The 23,381-nt window shown below is 33.4% G+C and overlaps 1 protein-coding gene across 2 annotated transcripts in view; it reads right to left on the bottom strand.

Annotated features, from left to right (window-relative positions):
* betaCOP (coatomer subunit beta) overlaps positions 1-23,381 on the bottom strand; it is a 304,925-nt gene that overhangs the window by 68,988 nt on the left and 212,556 nt on the right. For both annotated transcript variants that reach the window (XM_090413127.1, XM_090413129.1), the window contains exon 16: positions 10,766-10,855. In XM_090413127.1, coding sequence (XP_090269253.1) covers positions 10,766-10,855 — 90 coding nt within the window. The remainder of the gene's footprint in view (positions 1-10,765; positions 10,856-23,381) is intronic.

Raw genomic sequence — 23,381 nt, 5'->3', positions numbered from 1 at the left:
CTTTTTATTCTCCCTCAATGGCTTTGGAACTTCTTTAGATTGAGTTCCCCAGATGTTCTACCAGGGGTACTTTGGCCCCTACAAAATTCGCTGAGTCATGGTGGGAAAACCCCATAACTCGCTGACCCTCAGGTCTGCATTCTAATTCTGTCTGGGCTATCTCTTTGTACAATATTGGCGGTCAAATAACTTAGCAATTAATTCAAATATTTTTACAGATTGCATATTGGTGGTTAAATAATTTAACAATTCATTCTGATATTTTACCAGATTACATAAAATACTTATGAAAATATGTTAATTAAACTACAAGCATTTTGTTTTGACTTTCTTTCTCGAGTAAAATCGGTATATAAGAATTTAATAGGAAATTCATTCTATACAAGATTTTACAATATAGAACAAAAATGACCAACAAAAGAGAGCTTAATATTTCCTCCCATAGTGTCCAAATGCAAGTTATTAATGTCAACTCAATGTATTTATGCAGCTTAATTTATTTTCACAAACTAAATGCATTTTATGTAGACAAAAATTTATAAAAGAAAAATAAACAGTGATAATTCATTATTTCTGTTTCATGATTTTTCCTTTTTTTTTTTTTTTTAATTTGTTGTGTAGGATTTATGGAGACAAAAAATACATGTGTTAGAACAATTACTTTACTTATACACCTCTGAAATCAAAAAAATTGGAATAATCAAAGAAAATATGTTAAATGATTTGCAATTTTAATTTATTGCATAGAAAATAATTATTACCAAATATGAATTAACATAATCTAAATCTATGTACACTCGGGTCTCTTTTTATGCGGTGCATACATTATGCAAATTCAGGGTTTCCCCGTTGTACATAATGAACTCCAGTTACGTTCAGAATGTGTTGCAGCACATTCTGATGTAACTGGAGTAATATGTAGGCAGTGAGTGTCGGTGAAGTTTAATTTTGTATGTGAGTAAGTGTATGTCTTTTCAGTATCGTAAGTCTAAATTTATTTTAAAGATTTGATTTGGCCCAATGGAGAGAAAAAAAATAAAATAAATAAAAGCAATTTCTTTGGAAATAAAAATTGCAATTTTAGATCACTTAGCAAAAGGAGAGGGATCTACGATGATTGGTTAAACATTTTAATTTAGACGAATCTACTATAAGAGCAATTAAAAAGAATAAAGTCGCAATATCTGTCATTTCTAGTGCAAAACTAAGTGCCAAACTATCATCGTACTCAAGAGATGCTTTATTAGAAAAAACCGGAATGAGTGTTCATAATTTGGATTGAAGAATTAACTCAAAGGAGAATTCCTATAAGTGGTTATTTAATTAAACAAAAAGCTCTTTGGTTTTATGAACAGATGAAACAATTGGAGCCACCTACTTCCACTTCCCCGGCTGATAAAGAATTTTCGGATAGCAAAGGATGGCTAACCGGGTTTTTAAAAAGGAATGCACTTCATAGCATGAAGATTACAGGCAAGGTTGCAGCAGCAGATGAAGAATCAGCCAAAAATTTTCAAGAGAAGTTAGCCAAAATTATTGAAGATGATGGTATTGTCCCGATCAAGTGTTTAACGCTGACCAAGCAGGATTGTTTTGGAAGAAAAATGCCTAGTTGAACTTGCATTGCAAAGTCTGAGAAAAAAGATGGGTTTAAAGCAAGCGAAGATCGAGTAACATTGTTACTTTGTAGCAATGCATCAGGGGGATCGAACGTTGAAACCCCTCCTAGTAAATCGATCTCTAAGACCACGTGCTCTGACAGGCAAAGATATAAAACAGCTGCGGTACATTAGATGGCTAATACAAAGGCCTGGGTAACAACTGCTGTATTTACTGAATGGTTCAATAATTGCTTTGTACCAGAAGTGGAAACATATATGAAGCAAAAAGCTCTCAATTTTAAAGTTTTATTAATTGTTGACAATGCACCAAGTCATCTGCATTTAGAACATCCAAATTTGCAGGTAGTGTTTTTTTTCACCCAATACAACAAGCATCATTCAGCCACTAGGTCAAGGCATAATTGCTACTTTCAAAAAATATTACATTAAGCACACTTTTCAATTTATATGATAAACTAGAAAATGAATCATTAATAGTAACTGACATTTGGAAAAAAAAATCTATTTTGGACTGTTTAAATCATGTTGCATCTGTTATCGCTGAAATAAGACCACCAACTTTAAATGCCTGCTGCAAAGCAGCTTGGCCTGGATGCGTTGCAAACATTGCAACCATTCAAACATCTACATTATGAGCTGAAATCACTATTTTGGAACATGAAATTGGTGGAGAAGGTTTTGATACGTTTAGCCAGAATGACGTAGACGAATTGCTTGTGGATAATGCCTTAAGGTGACGATGATATTATTGGATATCGATTAACTTTAGATATCAAAAGAGTCAGTAAACGATAGTGAAGCAAAGAAAAACCTGTCCCCCTCACTGCAAATATAATTTGAGGTCTTGAACTGTGCAATAAATTGAAAAATCATTTTCTTGTTAATGACACTCTGAATGAGCCTTTAAATTCCAACGTCAGCTGAAGAACTGTATGTCTGGATATCGCGAGCTGTATAAAAAATTAGTAAAATCATCATCGCAAAGTTTAATCACTGATTACATTGTCAGAAGAAAAAAATCAGCACAGGAGGGTGAAGCTAATTCTGTTTGTGAAGAATCATTGCCTTTACCATACAGATCTCATGTGCTGACTATCTCTTCTGGTGATGAAAGTGAGTTCGCACCAATTCACAAATGTTGCTGAATATTGTCTAATAGTGACGATAATTCTGATGAAAAAATGTAAAAAAATTGTTACTTTTCAATAAAATTAAATGAATAAAGCTTTAAAACAAACTTAGGCATTCTTATTTTCCTGAATTTTTATAAACTTTTTATGTGATTTTAGGTTTATTTTAATTCATTGCTTCGGTTTTTTGCGGTTTTAGAAAATTATGAAAGTATCCCTAATTTTTCAATGTAAGTTAGGTCATTTTTGTGTGATTTTTTATATGCGGTTTTAGAAAATTATGAAAGTATCCCTAATTTTTCAATGTAAGTTAGGTCATTTTTGTGTGATTTTTTATATGCGGTTTTCTGTGGAACATATCAACTGCATAAAAAGAGACCCGACTGTACTTTGTTGATTATATAACCATGTAAACACATAGAAATGTAATATAAATTAGAAGAAAAAACTGTTATTTGAAAACATTCACAAAATTAAAATAATTTTTAATGGGGTTCAAAATATTAGAATATTCCAAATTTTTCTGATTGGTTCATTGAGGAGATTATAGAAATAGCATATATTTCAGTAGCTGTGGGACTGACTTGTGTGAATCGCTTGTGCATGGATTTCAGTCAATCATTTGCTAAATATGGGTCAAAAAAGTGACAGATTGGAAGAAAAGTTTCATAACAAGGTGTGTCTACACAAAGAAGGCCAAACTCAACAGTTTATAGCTAAGGAATCGAAATGTTCTCAAACTAGTGTGAGAAGAGTATTGAGACAGTATTCTAATAACTGGAGTTTTCAAAATAATTGCTGCAAATAGTGGTCAAAAGATAATAACTACTTCAAGAGATGAGAGGAGATTGAAGAATATCATGAAATACCTTACACTTCCGAAGTGTAAGGTATTTTCACAGGAGATGGAATGAGTCTAAAGAGTATGAATGTGTCTAAATCTATGACGTTCAGATGACTTCACAAATTGCATCTTAAATCAACATTTGCCTAAGACAAAACTTCTTATGACTTCCAAGCAAAAGGCAGCTAGAGTGCGATGATGTAAGCAAAGAATGTTGTCGGGTCAAGAGGACTGGAAAAACGTACTTTTTAGCGATGAAAGCATGTTTCTGCTTCTTGTCACACTTCCAAGACCACTACTAGATGGCTCAAAGAAAGGCAAATCAATGTAATTCCTTGGCCAGCAAACTCAGATTTAAACCCCATTGAGTATTTGTGGAGAATTATAAAGAAATGCATTCAAGAAGTTGCTCCAAGAGACAAAAATGAACTTGTTTCTAGTCTGCAGACCATATGGGCATGTTTTTATAAAAAAAAACTGTGAACTGCTAGTAAATAATATGCCGAACCATTTACAAACAGTCATAAAAGCTAAGGGTGATGCAACAAAGTATTAATTATCATATTGTTTCCCTTTAACTGTAATTTTTAGGCATTTATTTTTGCATTATTCTAATATTTTGAACCATGTTAAAAATTATTCTAATTTTGTGAATGTTTTCAAATAACAATTTTTCTTATAACTTATATTATATGTTTACAGGTTATATAATCTACAAATCAGGTAGATTTAAATGATGCATATTTGGCAATAATTATTTTCTATGCAATAAATTAGAATGCAAATCATTCAACACATTTTCTTTGCTTATTCTAATTTTTTGATCAAAGGTGTAATTAAGCGAATAACACCATGCTTCAATCCCTATATCAAGATCAATACCAGAAAAACATACGTTTTCCTGATTTGACCTCATAAAATAATAAATAAAATATAATAATAAAATAAAATACAATAAAATTACAGATTAAAAAAAATCCATAAATTTTTTTATACAGAAGTATAGCATACTGATGATGAAAAAAAAAAAATAATAATAATAATAATTAAATTCCAGCAGAACCTACATCAAATGTATCTTCGCAATCCTGTTGTCTTAAGGTTTTCTTGTGTTGGGATTCTGCCATCATGTTCTGGATGCTATATTAGATTGCAAGTGGATCTTCCAGATTCTTGGAATTACTGATCCATCATTCTTGTTGAGATAAGGATGATGAATTAGCATTTCATATGCTTCCTGACAATTCTGTGATATGTTTGGAGTGCATGGTTTGCCAGGCCTGTTTTACCATAGCGAAAAAAATTTAATGTAGCATTTGTGTTTGTCTTTTCTTGTTGGAATTGTTTGTCTGTTTTCCCTATATGGGGTAAGATGCAGGTGCATTGGATTTTGTAAACCCCAGGATGGGCAAGGTCAGGAAGGGGATCTTCAGATGAGCTGAGTATACTTTTTAATTTTGCAACAGGTTTTAAAGTTGCCTTAATGTTATATTTTGCAGTGTTCTATTTATTTTCCCCCAATATTCCTCTAATGTATGCTATGGCAATGACATTTTTATAATCTTTTTTTTTTTTTTTACTTTTCACGGCATTATTATAGAGAATCTTGTGAATGTCTTTTTGTTGTAGCCACCTCTTTTTTTTTAAAAAAAATAAAGGTTTGGATGATGATTTCATACTCCTCCTCCTTCAGCATCTGCTCATTGGAGTAAACTATTAGAGCTCATTGTTTGTGAGTGCTGATATTCCCTAATTTTTGTGTTGGATGGTGGTCAATACACAAGAATGAATTCTTGTGTATGTATTAATCTTTGTATGTGTAGGTTTGAGGTAGACCATGTAGGACCGACAGCCTGAGGGAAGACGTGTGACAAATGTGTCTAAAAAATGAAGAGTTTTTCAATCTCTATGGTAAATTGGATATGTTTGTGTCGTTTGTTCAGGTGGGTAAGGAATGTATTTAATATTTGGTGGCCATGAGGCCAGATGGCAAAAATATCAGTATATCTGAGCCATATTTTGGATTTTAGACTTACTGAATCTAGAGATTGTTGCTTTAAGTCTTCCATGTAAAAGTTAGTTATGAAAGAGTGGGGAGCCCATGGCATACCTTCTTTTTGCAGGTATAAATTATTTGGCCACACAATACCTGGAACGAAGTACATAGGCCAAGAGGACAGTGATATTAGGTGAAAATTTGTTGTGTGAGAAGAATTATGCCATTTTTCGGGACATTTGTGAAAAAGGGCAGTTATGTCAAAGTTATAAATCTTTATGTTGGTGAGTGTGATGTTTTTAATTTTTTTTATGAAGTTGTGTATTTTTATTTATTTATTTATTTTTATGTAGGAGGGAGAATGACCTGCCAACTCAAGTGTAGCTGCTAGTTTTTTTGGCTAAGTGATATGTAGTGCTGTTGATTCCTTCAACTATTGGTCATAATGGTGCAATTGCTTTGTTTATTTTTGCCAGGCCATAAAATCTATGGGCATGGGCATAATGCAACAACATCTTTTCAATTGTTTCCTCCAGTCAAGTGATGACTGCTGCCTTGATTAATTTTTGTTGTTTTCTTTTTAATCTGGTTTGTCAGATAGTAGCTAACCAATTGGTATGTATTGTGGTCGGATACCAATTGGTTCGTTCTTTCAAGGTAAGCAGTCCAATCAAGAATGACCGTAGCACTGCCTTTGTCCCTTGATGATAATGATGTCTTTGTTATTCTTCAAGATTTAAGGGCTAATTTTTCTGCTTTGGTTACATTGCAACTTAGATCTTTATTATAATTTAGTATATTGGCTGTTTCTGTTATCACCAAGGCAATGCCATTATCATTCTTGATTGGACAACTTACCTTGAAAAAATGAACCAAATGGGATCCAACCACAACATGTACAACTGGTTCAACAAACCAGATCAAATAGACAACAAAATTAATCATGTGAGCCATCACTTGGACAGAGGAAACGATTAAAAATATGTTACTGCATTCTGCCCAAATTCCTAGAATTCATGTCCTACCAAAAATACACAAAACAAATGCACCACTATGACTGATAGTTGAAGGAATCAACAGCTCCAATTATCACTTAGTCAAAAAACTAGCAGCTACACTCGTGGAGTTGTTAGGTCATTCTCCCTCCTACTTAAAAAAAAAATATGCAGCATTTCATAAACAAAATTAAAAACATCACACTCAACCAATGAAAAGATTTATTAGTCAGCTTTAATTTACTGTTCTTTTCATGAATGTCTTGATCAGTGGGACGATTTTTCTCATACAGAACAAATTTTTGTACAGTATCACTGTCATCTTTGCCCACGTACTTCACTCCAGGTATTGTGTGGCAAAATAATTTCTACCTGAAAAAAGAAGGTATGCCATGGTCTTCCAACTCCTCCATAACTAAATTTTACATGGAAGACTTCGAGCAACAAGCTCTAGATTCAGTAAGTAAAACCCAAAATATGGTTCCAATTATTTGGAAGGAGGGGAGGGGAAAGGCTCACTGGGTTTTTGACATGTCATATCAAAAAGGCTGATGGAGATGATATTCACCTGTGATCATGGGAATTTAGGTGAAGTCTGGACGGCCCAGTTGATGATTCATACACAAGGATTCACACCACCCTCCAACACAAAAACTAGGGAACATCAGCACCCTCAAACAGATCCCTAACAATTTGAACTGATGAGCAGGTACTAAAGAGGAATATGAAATCATTAGCTAAAACTTTATAAAAAATTACTACAACAAAAAGACAGTTCACAAGATTCTCTATAATAATGCTATGAAAAAAAAAAAGATTACAAAAATACCATAGCCATACTATGCATTACAGGAGCATAGGAAAAAACAAACAGAACACTACAGAAATACAACATTAAGGCAACTTTCAAACCTCTTGCAAGATTAAAAAGCATACTCAACTCATCTGAAGATCCCTTCCTGACCTTGCTCATCCTGGGGTTTACAAAATCCAGTGCACCTGCAACTTACTCCATATAGGGAAAACAGGGCAAACAATTCCAACAAAAAAGCAAACACAAATGGCACCTTAAATTCCTTTGCTATGGTAAAACAGACCTGTCAGATCATGCACTCCAAATATATCATGAATTAACTGGAAAGGCACCAAGTCCTACAATGCAACAAAACCTGGTTTGAAAGAAAATTCAAGGAAGCGTGTGATATTCTGATTCATCATCCTGATCTCAACAAGAATGATGGATTAGTAATTCTAAGAATTTGGAAGATCCATTTGCAGCCTATATAGCAGAACTCCAACACAAGAAAAACCTTAAGACAACAGAACAGGATTGTAGAGATACATTTGTGTAATTCTGCTGGAATTTTTTTATTTTATTGTATTTTATTTATGCTATTATTATTATTATATTTTATGTATTTATTTATTATTTTTATTTTTTTTTTTTTGTTAGGGGTTGCATAAACGATTAACAAAGCAGTTAGATTTAGCTTACTTCTGTGTAGTGTCATATAGCTTGTGCCTTGTTCATATGTATATTTCCCTGATGATGGTCTCGATATAGGAGTTGAAATGTCGAGTGTTATTTGCTTATTTATAACTAGAGTAACTGCTCTAATATGTGTGTTTGTCTCCATAAATCCTACACAATGAATGCTAGCCACCATGTAACCTTAAAAGAAAGACAATCTTTTTATGTTTTTCATATTGATTGGTAATAATGACGAAAATCAATTTATAGTGAATACTGTATTAGCAACTTCCCAGTTGCTTCACCTTTTTTTCAATATGTGATTTCTTTTATAGTCATCTTTCCCATTTCTGAAACCTTTTAATCTTTTTTGATTAATAAAAATAATTGTAAAACAAACTGAGCGTCTTCCATTATTCTTCTAATCTGTGTACAGTCATACCTCGACTTACGCGAATCCAGAGTTACACGGTTTCTTATATGTATGTATTCCCGTCCCGCTTCACCACTAGTTGTATCTTTCCGGTGCCGGCCGCATTCGCCAGTGTCGCACATGCTGTGAACAAGCACTAACGTGTTTTGCACGGTCTCCATTCATACACAATTTTTATAGTCTACAAACCTTGCGATTATTTAATGTTATGTTCTTGATAAAAATTTTATCACATAAAAGATAATAATGTCATCCAAAAGAAGCAAGTCCGATTCTTCTACAGCTAGCAAGAAAAGAAAAACATCGACTTTGGAAACAAAAATTCAACATTATTAAGAATTTTGAAGGCGGAATGAAAATTTGTGAGCTAGCAAAGTAGTTCGATCTAGAGGAATCCACAGTAAGAACAATCATAAAAGAAAGGTTTACAAATTTTGGAGGGCATAGAATCTAACGAGGAACAAATTGTACTCACAAAGTAAGGAATAAAAAAATCATTAGCTTGCTATGACGAAATTTTGCGCAACAAGAAAAAGATATTATGCCATCAAAAGAATCTATTAGATTTTATGAAACTATCGATATCTAAATAACTTTCTTTTTTTATGTATGAAAAACTACAATTATGATTATATTTCTTAAAAAATATAGGTGTGTTTTATAAACCTTTGGTCCCAATTAACTAATATTTTGTATGTTTGTATATATAAATTAGATGCAAAATTATACCCCGAGTTACGCGCTTTTTGTTAGTCCCACCTACCGCGTAACTTCGGGGTATGACTGCATTTCTTTTTTTTTGGAATGCTATTACATCCAGTTTTGCTTCAAAAGAGCTTTATTAATATGCTAAGTATAGCACATAGGAAGTATAATACAAAACTGTGCTGTACTGTACTTGTGTATTCCTATTGTGTTGCCTTTGTGTGTATGTGTGTTAAAAGTCTCGTATTGTATTCCCTGAATGTCTTTGAGACAAATGAAATGTTGGGTCTTCTGGGTCTGGCTCCCACTGATGAGACCTCAATAAAAGTCTAAACAGGTCTGGGTAATGACTCTTCCCATAATGCATAGCATTATACATGTCTGAAAGGATGTGTGCTTTGAATTATGGGCTACTAAGGCAATTGATTTGAACTTCTTAGCTTCAATAAACAAGTAGCCTAGTAATGAAGATACTTCACATGCAAACTTTGTTTAATTATCGTTGAATAAAGGATTAAACAAGAATATAATTTCTTGACAAGTTTAATTTAATCCTTTCCCAGTTCTGTTTTACTACACAAAGCCTCCATCATGAGTATTCCATAAAATGTGCTTGAAAGAGCTGCTGTTAAACATGTAGTGGAATGTTTGGGTAGCCCTGCAGAAAGAAAAGCTGCATGGTGGTGTATATGAATGCTATGGAAGCAGCATATTAATGGTGTCTATGCATGTATAGACATCATTAAGACACCCCAATATCTCAAGCTTATAAGAGTTTTTTGTTGGCAAACCAAATGGTTGTATAAAAGACTAATGAGTATTATACAGGTTCTCCCCACTTGGTCAACAAATAGTTGGCCACATGAAATGGCCTGGCAGAGCTTTATATGTAAAACAACAGTTTTGCATATAATATCAATATGGTATACAATATATCAATAAGACAAATGCAGTAAATTTCACTAAGTGATGCTGATGGGCCTGAGTCCATCAATAATACTATAAACCTGATGTCAATAATGAAACTGAAAAGTTTGCAAAAAAAGTTTGTTGATGCAGCAATATCATGACAAAATTTAGTATTACCTCGTTATATTTAAGAGAACAGATAAGATAAAATACCATTCTAGGTTATATTGGACAATATATAAAATTATTTTCTAAACTGTGTTCAAAATCAATTTCAAAATTATTATATGCAGAAGGCATAAGAGCTGTTAGAGCACATATCAATGCAAAGGAAAAAATTTTAATTAAAAATAAATTCAATTTTATATATTCATGCCCATAATATCCCAAATAATGTTTATGGGTTCTCTACCAAAAAAGTAGAAATACATATATCATACATATACTAGAGTGAATTTACTCAATATAAAAAAAAAATTACCAAGAAGGCCTGGCCAAAGTTCTATAGCAGATACTGAAGGAAATTCACTATAGCAAACTTTCTACTATAATGAACTACTCCGTTGAACCATATGAATTTGTTACAGTGAAAGTCAAATATAATATCACTTATATTATTAACAACAGTGTTATTAAAAAAGATTAAACAAGCCACATTACCTCAGTTCCTCCTAATTCTCCCTTTGCTGCAAGCTGTCCAAATGGAATTGGATCATCGGCTTGAATAACAACACTTTTCTTTTCTTTGGCCTTGTAAAATAATGTAACCATTAATTAAATAATTATTAAATTAAATATATATTTGCAAATAAGAAATTCAACAACAAATAATATAGTTATACAGATGGTACTAAGAATGCTTATAAAGTAGAAAATTATTATACATATAAAATATATAAACAGAAGTTTATATATATATATATATATATAAATATACACACACACACACAGGTATCCCTTGATATATGCACCTTTAACCCTGCGGAGCTTGTAGCTAATCTGACAGATACATGCAAAATGTTTCAATATAAATATTCTTACACAATTCAGTGTATAACTTGGAGGTGATGAGTAGCTGTGCATTCATATGTTACAAGTGATATTCCGCACTGTTTTTTGCTATCAGTTTGGTTTAACACATTATATAAAGGTTTGTGATATTTAACAGTAAATTGTATCTGAGAGATACCATGACCTCCGATGTTGGTATAGTATGGTTTAGTTTTTTTTTTAATTCTTTGTTCAATAATTTCTAGATTGTAACTGAAAATAAATAAACCATCATGTATTACTGAAATAGAGATCCAAAGGCTTGTTTATCATACATGTCCTCTAGGAGATGTGCTTTACATTATGGAAAATATTAAGGAAAATGATCTCGAGCTTACTTATGTTTGCATCCCTGAAACTTTTAGTTTCTATATATTCGGCACGAAACTCTTGTAGTCTCTATATTCGGCTATGAAATAATGTTGGATTCAATATTTATCATACATGTCCTCTAGGATATGTGCTTTACATTATAGAAAATACTAAGGAAAGTGATCTGGAGCTTACCTCACTTTACAAGTTGCCCATAAGGTTGCTTATGCTTGCATCCCCGAAACTTTTAGTTTCTATATATTCAGCACAAAACTCTTGCAGTTTCTATATTTGGCTATGAAATAATGTTGAATTCAATATCCACTTAATTTGTACCATCATGTATTATATTTGCAGTGTTTTTTCTTTATGTTTTATTGCTTGTTTGCCGAGGTCTGAAAAGTCATTTTGCCTGTTATCATGGAATTTATGCCGATAAGAAAAAAACTAAAACTGTTCAAACGACTCTTGATAAAAAAAATTGCAGTAAATAATGTAGATACAAGTATTTATTAAACATTTACATTGCATTCATTTCTTATCTTTCCTAAAAGAGTACCATAAAAAACAAATTATTAATACAGCAATCGATCATGGATGAATTGTAATTTTTACCATTGATTATTAGATTTGATTAACGCGATTTTGATATACGTGGTAACATCAAGGCATTAATTAGCCGCTTTAATTGAGGGATACCTGTATATCCCTCGATTAACGACTGAAACTATTAAAACCAGATATTTAAAGGAGAAAAGAAGAACAAAGAAATTTCTTAAGCAAATAATGATTTGAATACATTGATCTACAATGTCTCTCTAACCAGGATCAGAACAGATGGATTCCATATATTTTTTTGGGGGTGTAAATTTAAAAATAGATCTTTAAATTATTAGCATGTTGCAGTTTTTGTTACAAACATATGCCAAAACAAAAGCTTAGCTAAGTATCACTTATCCAACAATAAAAAATACACCAATGGAAAAGGGGCAGAAGAAATAAATATATTTAGCTGCTTAATCTCTTTCACACACAGAGCCAAAGTTGGAGTACTTGCAATTTTTTTTATTACATTTACAATAAAAAAATAAAAATTATAAAAATAAAACCTACGCCACAACTTTAAGAATGCTAATAAACAGTTTTCCCTCTTGTAATCACTTTCATATATCTCTTGGAAGCAACCAATGTTGTTTTTGCCACATTAATAATATTGCATTTTTTCTAGTATTGTTGCCGCATTATGACAATGTTCTGCTACAGCTGTTCACTCTGAATCCACTACTATACCAAGGTTTTCCAGAAAGAAGTTCAGGCAAGAATGAAAGAAATGAAATAAAACTGAAAATTATCAACTAGTTCATAATTTTCATCTTTATCGGTATTAAAAAAAATTAAATAATTTAATCCATTAATTTGCTTGCAGACATAGGTAGAGTCAGAATATTTGAATACTTGTGTGAAATTGTGTTCTTATTCAATTATGCTCTCTCTCTCTCTTATTCATTTATTTCCACCTTGCCCTTTCCATTGATTTTTCGTTTGTTTGTTTGGCTTTCTTATTAACTGTGAAAATGCATCAGTTAATGTAAGTGAAATAGTGGATTCAAATATTATTTTTTATCTGTCCGTGTTGTTATAAGTCATTAACACCATTTTACTAATGCATAACCAACATGTTTATATATGTATTAGTTATACATTCAAATTTTTTTTTTTTAGAAGTACCTGTGGCATAGTATAATTATTAAAAGAACACGTAAAACCACAGTAATAAATTTTTAATTAATAAGATACAGATATTTCATACTAAAACTAATAGTACATCTTCTGTGTCACACAAACAGTTATAGGAATGGAACACAAGTAACAAACATTCGGTGGATCACCTATTAGAATACAATTGTTGTCAAGTGCTAGGAAATGATAGAAAATAATAATTAATTAATATTTAAGATAACTGTTGATAATTGATGGGGGTACTTAAGGGTCAAAGCTGTATAACTGAGAGCAGACCTTCACATAGCCTTTAAAGGAATGCGGAGAACCGACCAGAACTTCTGACCTAATGTCCAATTCTCACCTTCTCGTGGTGCATCCTGTTGGGTATCTACACGGATGCTGAACGAATGAGGATGGGCTGGCAATTTGGGATTTAGCCAACCAAATTGTATTCTTATTGGCTTAAACCAAAATACAAAATAATGGTACAACATAACATAATTTCATGCTGGCTGGGGCGTCGCCCGCTTAAACAAGGCTCCCATTGTTTTCACCGGGGGAACCAGGGTGAACAGCGAAAAGTCAGCTACTGGAACAAATCTGAAAAAACACCCCAACTAAACATTTCCAGACTTAAAGATCGGTACTATCAACATAAGAAGCCTGAATGGCAAAGAAATGAAGCATACTGAGGAATTAGATAAGTACCAGATCGACATAACACGAATGACTGAAACCAAAAAGGAAAAAACTGGTGAGATCTTTCTGAGCAATAAATACAAAATGTTATATTCAGGCAATGACATCAAAGAAAAGGAGTAGCCATTGTATTCAACACTAAATACAAGAAGGCTAATCTTCTTGAATGGTAGGCAGTCGAGTAGAGTGATGTGGGCAAATATCAGAATAGGGAACTGGACAATGAGACTTATTTATGCCTATGGTACCACAGAAGGTTCTACTAAGGTAGAAGTGGAGGAATTCTTTGAGGTTTTAGAGAAAGCAGCTGACACAATGAAAAAGTTGGTCCTTGTTGGGGATCTAAATAGCAGAGTAGGAAATGATTATCAGACATACAAAAAGATATTGGGAAAATTTGGAGAAAAGAGCAAAGCTAATAATAATGGCAAATACCTGTTGGATTTCTGCTCAGGACATGGACTGGTTATTACTAACACTATGATCCAACATAAAAATGTGCACAAATTCACATGGAGAGAAGAGGCAAGAAATTAGAAAAGTCTCATTGACTATGTTATTGTTGATATTTTCTCCTTGGTAGAAGACACCAGAGTGTACAGAGGATTTGAAATTAGAAGTGATCACTATTTAGTCTTGAGCAGGATAAAACTGAATTTCAAATGTGAACTGTAGACTAAAATACACAAAGATTATTGAAGAAAAAATTGAACAGTTTGAGAACAGGAACCAAACCTTGGAGATTCAGTGGCAATCCTTGAAGAAAACCTTGATTGATTCAGCCAGAGAGGTATGTGGTCAGGTTGTCTGCAAGGATAGAAAAATCAGAACTCCATGGTGGACACAGGAAGTTAAAGAGGCAGTGAAAGAAAAGAAGAAAGCATATCAAAAGTTCCTGGCAAATAAGTCAGCTTGTGCTCTCAGAGAAAATACAAACACAAATGTAAGAAAGCTAAACAAAAGTCATGGGAGGACTTTGGCAAGAACATAGAAAATAAATATCAAGGAGGTGGTAAGATATTCTGGAGGTTGTTGAACAAGCTTAGAAATGGAGGAAAAAGTGTTGTAAAAGGTGTTAGAGATGATAAAGGCGACATGAAAACGGGAGAAAAAGATATCCTTCAAGTATGGAGTAATTACTTCAAAAAACTGCTAAATGAAACAGCAGTGATAGCACAGTGGTAAAAAACACTCAACAGGCATACAGTCAGGAATACATATCCATACTTGAAGTAGAAAAAGACATCAAAGGCTTGAAATGTGGAAAGGCAGCGGGAGTAGATGATATTCGACCAGAAATGCTGAAGTATGGTGGTATAAAAGTCTTGCAGTGGCTGCACTGCATAGTTCAGAAAGCCTGGACAGAGTGACGAATTCCCAATGATTGGAGTAGAGCTCTCATAGTAACCATATATAAAAAGGGAAATAAAACTGAATGTGAGAATCACAGAGGTATTTCCCTACTGAGTGTTCCTGGCAAGATCTATGCAAGTATACTTGAGAAACGGTTGAGAAGAACTGTGGAAGAAAAGTTTGGTGAAGAACAAGTTGGATTCAGGCCAAATAGATCCTGTCAGGATTAGATCTTCACTTTACGACAAATAGTTGAGAAATCATGGGAATATAACAAAGATCTGTATTTAAGTTTTGTAGATCTGAAAAGGCATATGACAAGGCGTCAAGAGAGAAGCTATTCAATATGCTACAGTTATATGGTGTCAATGGGGCATTACATCAAGCAATACTTAGTCTTTATTTGAGTTGTAAGTCAGCAGTTAGAATTGAAGGAAGTACAGGAAGATGGTTTAATGTTAAATCTGGTGTGAGACAAGGATGTACATTATCCCCCTCTCTTATTCATTATCTATATGGATCACATTATGAAGGAAAATGGTATTAAACATGATATCAGAAATGGAGATGTTAATGTCAGCTCTTTGCTTTATGCAGATGTTATACTTATCAATAAATCTGCTACAAGTCTGCACGATTCCCTGACTAAATTGAACAACTGTTGTAATAGATATAGTATGAAGGTCAGCAATAAAAAGACAAAGACAATGAAAATAGGTAGAATTGTTGAAAATGTCAACTGCATTGTGAACGGAGAACCTGTGAAACAAGTAAAGCATTCACCTACTTAGGCATGATTTTTAGTTAAGATGGTAAATTAAATATGGAAATAGACAACAGAATTAATAAAGTTGGTATAGTAGGAAGTCAACTGAATAAATTCATATAGAATAAGAGAGAAATTAGTCGGAACACGAAGTTAGCTGTATACAAGACTGTGTTCAAACCAGTTTTTCCTTATGGATCTGAGAGCTGGGTCAGAAGTAAAACACTTTACCAAAGACTAGAGACCGCAGATATGAGAATCCTGGGAAAGATTAGAGGAGTGAACAGATGGTATCAATGGCAATATCATATTAAAATTGAGGATATTAGGAAAGAACTTGACATAGTCAGCATCTAGGAATGCGTTAGCAGAGCTAATCTCAGGTGGTATGTCACTTAAACAGAATGGGCCAGGAAAGATTAGCAAAACAAGTGTTCTCTGCCAGGTTGGCAGGAAAACAATCCAGAGGAAGACCAAGATATAGATGGATTGATACAGTACAAAGTGCCTTAGACGACAGAAATATAAGATCTGATAATATTCGAGTCTTGACAAGTAACAGACTGATCTGGAAGAAAATTGTAGATAGGAAGTTAGTAATGATGTAAATTTTTCATGTAGTACTATCATATCATGTATACCCCTTGAGGGTACATGGTAAGAATTTGATGATGATGATTGGTTTTTTATTGATTACATAAAATAACGGTCTTTTATTTTATGTAATCAATTTTATTTTGTTTTGAAAGTCCACCTACTTCTTAATTTCTCTTTAAAAAAAAAAGGCCATACACATCATGGCCTCAAAACATGCTATAAATTCTCAAGTAATGAGATGTCCATTCAGGTTGTTATAGCAATCCTCCCCCTCCTCCCGTAGTTTTTAATCAAAGTTTGTAGAGAGGAATCAACAAGACCAGAAAACTTGTAACCAAGCTATTCAAGATCCATCTCCTGATACATTTTTTGGCAAAAGGAACCATGCAATGAATTGATAGTAAAGTGGAGGTTACTTTTCATTGGTCAACAATGCAGGGATTAGAGAAAAAAGCTAGTAGGCAAAGTAAAAACAAGGATAGGCAGAAATTGCAGCCAATGGATTTAGTGAAGAAGACCAGAAGGCTCAATTGCTAACAGAGGAAAAACTTTTCCACATTTTAATCAAAGTTTGATATGAATTTTCTTATGGCATCATTTTTACAGCCTATTGCATGCTACAGTGTGATCTAAGTAAATGTGAAGATGGATTTTTTGTCTTGAATCACTTCTGATATGTCAGTTTTTTTTTTTTTTTCCCCTTTCCCCACACGTGTTGGAAAATCAAGGCTGGAGAGAGTAGTCAGCAGTTTTGAAAGTGGATGAGGAGGGAATAAAGGCCTTCATTCCACAATAATCATTTTAGTTATGCAGATAGAGTGAGTGTTTAGATTAAAAGAGCAAAAGCAGTAGTAACAAGTGCAAGGAAATGAGGTTATGGTCAGAACAAGTAAGAGGCAGTTTTTCTTTTTTTTGATGGTAGGCAACAGTATGGCACCGGCACCTTCATTAACAAACTTTTAAACGTAATGCATACGGATATGGTACATTTAAAAATCTATAATATATTATTATTATTATTGTTGAAAGTATTTTACCTTGGGTATAATAAATGTTAAGGATACCAAGCTATTTTAAACCTGGTTTTACTCCATTTTCCCAAGTAAGCAAACAGACAAACAAGTCAAGTTTGCGCCTGCAAGTGTTGCAAGTCTAGCTGATCCTACACATTGTGCAAGACCAAGGCAACTGATGATAAAAGTAGAATAAGCTCTGATCACTAATCTTAATATTTACCCTTAATTCTTTCTTTTCAGGTTACAAGGTGATCAGCACTCATATTTGTAAATTTAGGGACACAAAAACAAGTGTTGAACAGATTATTTTATTAATTACTAATAAAATAAAACTTGATGTTTTGACCCCTATATCGAGGTCATCATCGGAAGAATACAACTGTATAAGGAACCAAGCTACATGCTCATGCCCTGTATACCGGTAAACTAAATCTACGTAGTTGATAAATCCTTTTTCCTAGCCTGACCTCTAGTGATAAAAAATAAAGAAAATAAAAACAAAATAAAATAAAATAAATTAATTAAAAAAAAAATATATATATATATATATATATATATATATATATATATAAATACAATTACAATAAAGTGCTAAATTCCTCATGTATTAATATTCTTCTGGATAGTTCTGATTGTTATAAAATGATTTCTTTCAGTTGCTGTTGAATGTTACAACCACTTCACCAGGTTGTCTTCTTGTAGTGGGATTTTTTCTAAGGCTAGTTTAGGTTGTTATATAGGTTGTAGATGGGTCCTCCACATTCTTGAAATGGTTAGGCCTTCATTTTTGTTGAGATTTGGGTTGTGTTTGAGCATTTCACATGACTTTAAATTTTCTCTCAAACCAGGTTTTGGTGCGGTGTAGGGACTTGGTATTTTTCCAGTCAATTCTGTGGTATGTTTGGAGTGTGTGGTCATACCACACACTCCAAATGTGCTTTGCATTAAGGGTAAATATTAAGATTAGTGATCAGAGCTTATTCTACTTTTACCATGAGTTGCCTTGGTCTTGCACTATGTGCAGGATCAGCTAGACTTGCAACACTTGCAGGCGCAAACTTGACTTGTTTGTCTGTTTGCTTACTTGGGAAAATGGAGTAAAACCAGGTTTAAAATAGTTTGGTATCTTTAACATTTATTATACCCAAGGTAAAATATTTTCTACATTTATATCTCCTCCTGAGATTTTTATTTAATAAGGTTAAAACACCTTATGGTAACTTGTTTGGGTAAAATACTTATAAGCTCTGTATTACTAAAATCTTGGTATTTCTAGCCTGGCTCCCACTGATGAGACCTCAATAAAGGTCGAAACCGGTCTGGGTAGTGGCCCCTTGCCCTTAATACAAAGCATCATACATCTCCTCCAGGAGATGTGCTTTGCATTAAGGGTAAATATTAAGATCAGAGCTTATTCTACTTTTACCATGAGTTGCCTTGGTCTTGCACTACGTGCAGGATCAGCTAGACTTGCAACACTTGCAGATGCAAACTTGACTTGTTTGTCTGTTTGCTTACTTAGGAAAATGGAGTAAAACCAGGTTTAAAATAGCTTGGTATCTTTAACATATTATTATTATTACGTGACACCTCCAGGGAGTCCATAGACTCATTGAGGGTACACACCTACTCTACATCTCTCTTTCTCCACCTCAATCAATCCACTAACTACAACTACACCAACACCATCTACCGCCTGCCACCACTAGTATTTCTAAGACAATCATAAACATTTTGGCTGGAGAACAGATACACTACCACTCGGCCAACCAGGCTGGAGATATATATATATATATATTTAGGCTCCTTTTCTTTTAAGTAAATGAAACCTAAAATGGAGGCACCAGGTATCGATACCGGTACCTCTTGCATGCTAAGCGAGCGCTCTACCATCTGAGCTATGCCCCCTTCTGCATTATTCATATAATATTCAGTAACTGTTATACTTTTACCTAGTATGTAAATAGGCTTAGTTATTTAATGAAATTTACATTTTTCACTATGTCTGTTGTCAAGATATTTTCTGTACAAAAGTATTCAAAATTATCATATTTTACTTTTTTTTTTTTAATATACTCATAGTTTGCTGTTCTTATTCCAAAAACATTATCGCACTACAAAATAAAAACATCAGTATATAACTTTTTACTTTTCTTTTCATATTCTTTAGTTTTTTTTCTGGTAGTAAAGAATGATTACTGGCAATTGCTGTTTAAAAAAAAAAAAAATTAAAAACCTAAACATAATTGGTTAAAAAAAAAAGGGGGGGAGGAACGATTGTTGACGGTGAAAACGTTTTATCCATTTTGATCAGTGGAAATGGATAGGGAAGACAGCAAATAATGAAAAAATAATAGCTATCACACTTTAGAGAGAGAGAGAGAGAGAGAGAGAGAGAGAGAGAGAGAGACAGACAGACAGACAAAAAATGAATGTAACCAAATAGGACAGGAAATTTGGGACTTAAGCAGATTAAAAAAAGAGGATTCAAGGTTTCATATTCTCTGATATGGGGTGTTAGATCTGACAAATGCAACTTTGCATTTGTCAGATCATTCCATGAGAGAAATCATGAATAGTGCAGGTTGGAATGTTGAGGCTGTCAGTTGAGTTTGTTAAAAACAACAGATTGCTTTTATATATCTGTTAACTGATTGATGGTGGTGTATACCATTTATTTTAAAATTTAAGATAACAAAACACTGATGAAATAAATGTCAGTTTTTTTTTGTCAGATTTTTCTTTTTTGATTACTTGTTTTTAGGTATTTGTTTTCTTATGGATTTTGCTTTTCGATCTGAAGTGTAAACAAAATAATTTACAATGTGTGGTTGAATGCTAGGAAGGAGTTAATAAGAATTAACATGCAGTGTGGGGTGAAAGAATCACAGGCAAGACTCCTATATTCCAGTCTCTTATGGTTTTGATAATTCCCCTCCGTTGTACTACACTTAGACTTCATCTTTATTGCAATTGCAGATTGTCCATGGATGTTGTCTTTGTGAAGTTCTCTGTGGAAATGTGGTCTTCAAGGTGGATATTCAGGTTGGGCTGTCACTTCTGCTGCAGCAGTTTAGTAGTTTGGACCCAATCCTTGTAATTGTTAGAGGATCTCTGTCATTAAATTATGGTATTAGAGCACTATTTTTAGTCACTGATGTGTGATGAACAATAGTGGTTTCCAAGAATAACAATATTCATAACTATGAAGATTGTTGTTCTTGACATGCAGACCAATTGGACTGTTCTAGTTACAGACGTTCCTACTAAACAGGCTCTCAAGATTTGTCCTCTTTTATTTATTATTTTTTAATTTTAATTTTTTTTTACAGCTATAACAATGGTGTTCACATTATTTTGTCCAATCCTGCCCCCTCTACACACACACACACACACACACACACACACGAGGGACATCTGAAATGTTCTTGGCCTAACAATGAAAAAATGAATTCATAATTTCAAAATTATTTTTATTTTTCAATATAATCACCCTTAAGACAAATACATTTATTCCAACGATGCTCCAGTGCCATTATCCCATCCCTGTAGTGGTTCTCAGTAAGATCTGCAAAATACCCTTCTACAACTGCAATCAACTCTTGATTCAAATAAAAACGCTGACCAGCGAGAAAGAGTTTTAGTTTTGGGAAGAGACAGAAGTCAGAGGGAGCCAAATCTGGGGAATAGGATTAATGTTCTAACAATTCATAGTGCAGGTGCATTGTCCTAATGAAAGATGATTTTTTATTTCTGCAAAACCGGGGTCTTTTCTCACGAAATTTTCCGCCTAGTCTGGTTAAAAGATCAGAATAATATTCCCCGGTTATTGTTTTACCCTTTACAAGATAATTAATAAACAAAATGTCTTTAGCATCCCAAAACACCGATGCCATGACCTTTCCTGCTGATGGAACCGACTTTGTCTTCTTTGGCACTGAACAACTGGCTTCTGTCCATTGTTTTGACTGCTGTATGGATTCTTGTGTGTAATGGTGAATCCAAGTCTCATCCATAGTAATAAATCAACACACAAAATCAGTTTTGTTCTTGTTAAAATGCTCCAAGCACTGTTCAGAGATTTTCATGCAAGTGCGTTTTTCATCTGCTGTGAGCAAGTGCAGCACCCATCTTGTGCAAAGCTTTTTCATCTGCAATTCTTCATGCAAAATATATCCTACACGTTCCTTTGAAATGCCTTACAGTCTCAGCAGTTTCACGCACTTTGACTCACTGGTCATCCAATACCATATCGCGCACTCGATCAGTGATTTCTGGTGTTACACTTTTGGACGTCCTTCACGTAGATCATCTTCAAGGCTGTTACGGCCATGTTTAAACTCAGTAGCCCATTTCTTCATTGTTGAAAACAAAGAAGAAGAGTGCCCATAAACTTTTATGAACTTCGAATGAATTCTTTTGGCATTAAACCTTCTTTTACTAAGAATTTTACAACTGCACGATACTCAATTTTATCCATTTCAAGGGATACAGACAACACTTTTGCTTCAGACAGCTGTATAAAACAAACTACTTGATAGAATGACTCTCAATTTCACTTGGATGCTTATGACAGATGTGCCAACTTAGAAAAAAAAACTTGCCGATACTGTTGCCATCTATAGTTTAGGCCGAGAACTTTTCAGACCACCCTCGTGTGTGTATCTATATATACAGAACAGAGTTCGAACTGTATCAGATCTGAAAGCTGAGTTAGCAATAAAACATTTGAACTAGAGATTAGAGATTTGAGTTTCTGAAGAAAAGTAGTAGAGTGAACACATGGCATCAAAATGCAGAATCTCAAATAAGATAAAATATTTTTGAATAATAACCAGGTTTTAACTCATGGCTTTTTTTTTTTTTTTTTTTTTTTTTTTTTTTTTTTTTTTTAAATACTAGATGTATTTTCCGCATGTTTCATTCTCTATGTAGCTAATGGCATATTCAGCAGGTTGATGAAAATAAGTAAAAATATGACCAAAAAAAAAAAATCAAACAGCCGCTACATCTATAAATTGAAAAGACTGGAATGATAGCTTAACCCTGCGGAAGCCGCAGCTGATCTGATAGATATAAACAAATTGTTTAATATAAATATTCTTACACATATCCAGTGTATAGCTTGGAGGTCATGAGTAGCTGTGCATACATATATTACGAGTGATATTCCACATTGTTTATGCAGTCAGTTTTGGTTTAACACTTGTCATGTAAAGGTGTGTGACATTTGATAGTAAATTGTATCTGAGACATACCGCAACCTCCAATGTCAGCATAGGGTTTAGTTGTTGTTTTGTTATTTACTGTTGAAAATGGCTAGAAAAGTATATCGATTGGTAATCCATCAGATGTTGAAGAGATTCAGCGATTTTGTTACTTGAGTCCGATGATGAGAATGATAGAGTCAAATGCAAAAGTGATATTTGTTAGTAAATTGCATCTGAAAGATACCACGAACTCTGATGTCAATATAGTATTGGGTTAGTTGTTTTTTTCTTTTTTCTTTGTTCGATAATTTCTAGATTCTAACTGAAAATAAATAAACCATCACGTATTATAGTTGCAGTTTTTTTTTCAAGTTTTATTGCATTTTAGCACATATTACTAATGAATGTATCTCTCAGATACACGCGACACGCTGCAATTTTTTCGATGGCAACCTCCGCAGGGTTAATCCTTAGGCATGTTAAGTACATTAACATTGGTGCGTAAATAATGTGATTGTTGACATATGAGGTCTTGAAAGCAAATTAATTAA

This window comes from Typopeltis vanoorti, chromosome 23 (assembly GCF_054136105.1).
Source record: "Typopeltis vanoorti isolate ZY-2024b chromosome 23, IOZ_Tvanoo_1.0, whole genome shotgun sequence".
NCBI classification, from domain to species: Eukaryota; Metazoa; Arthropoda; class Arachnida; order Uropygi; family Thelyphonidae; genus Typopeltis; species Typopeltis vanoorti.
Note: the sequence above shows the minus strand (reverse complement) of the source record. Positions and strands in the feature narration are given on the sequence as shown.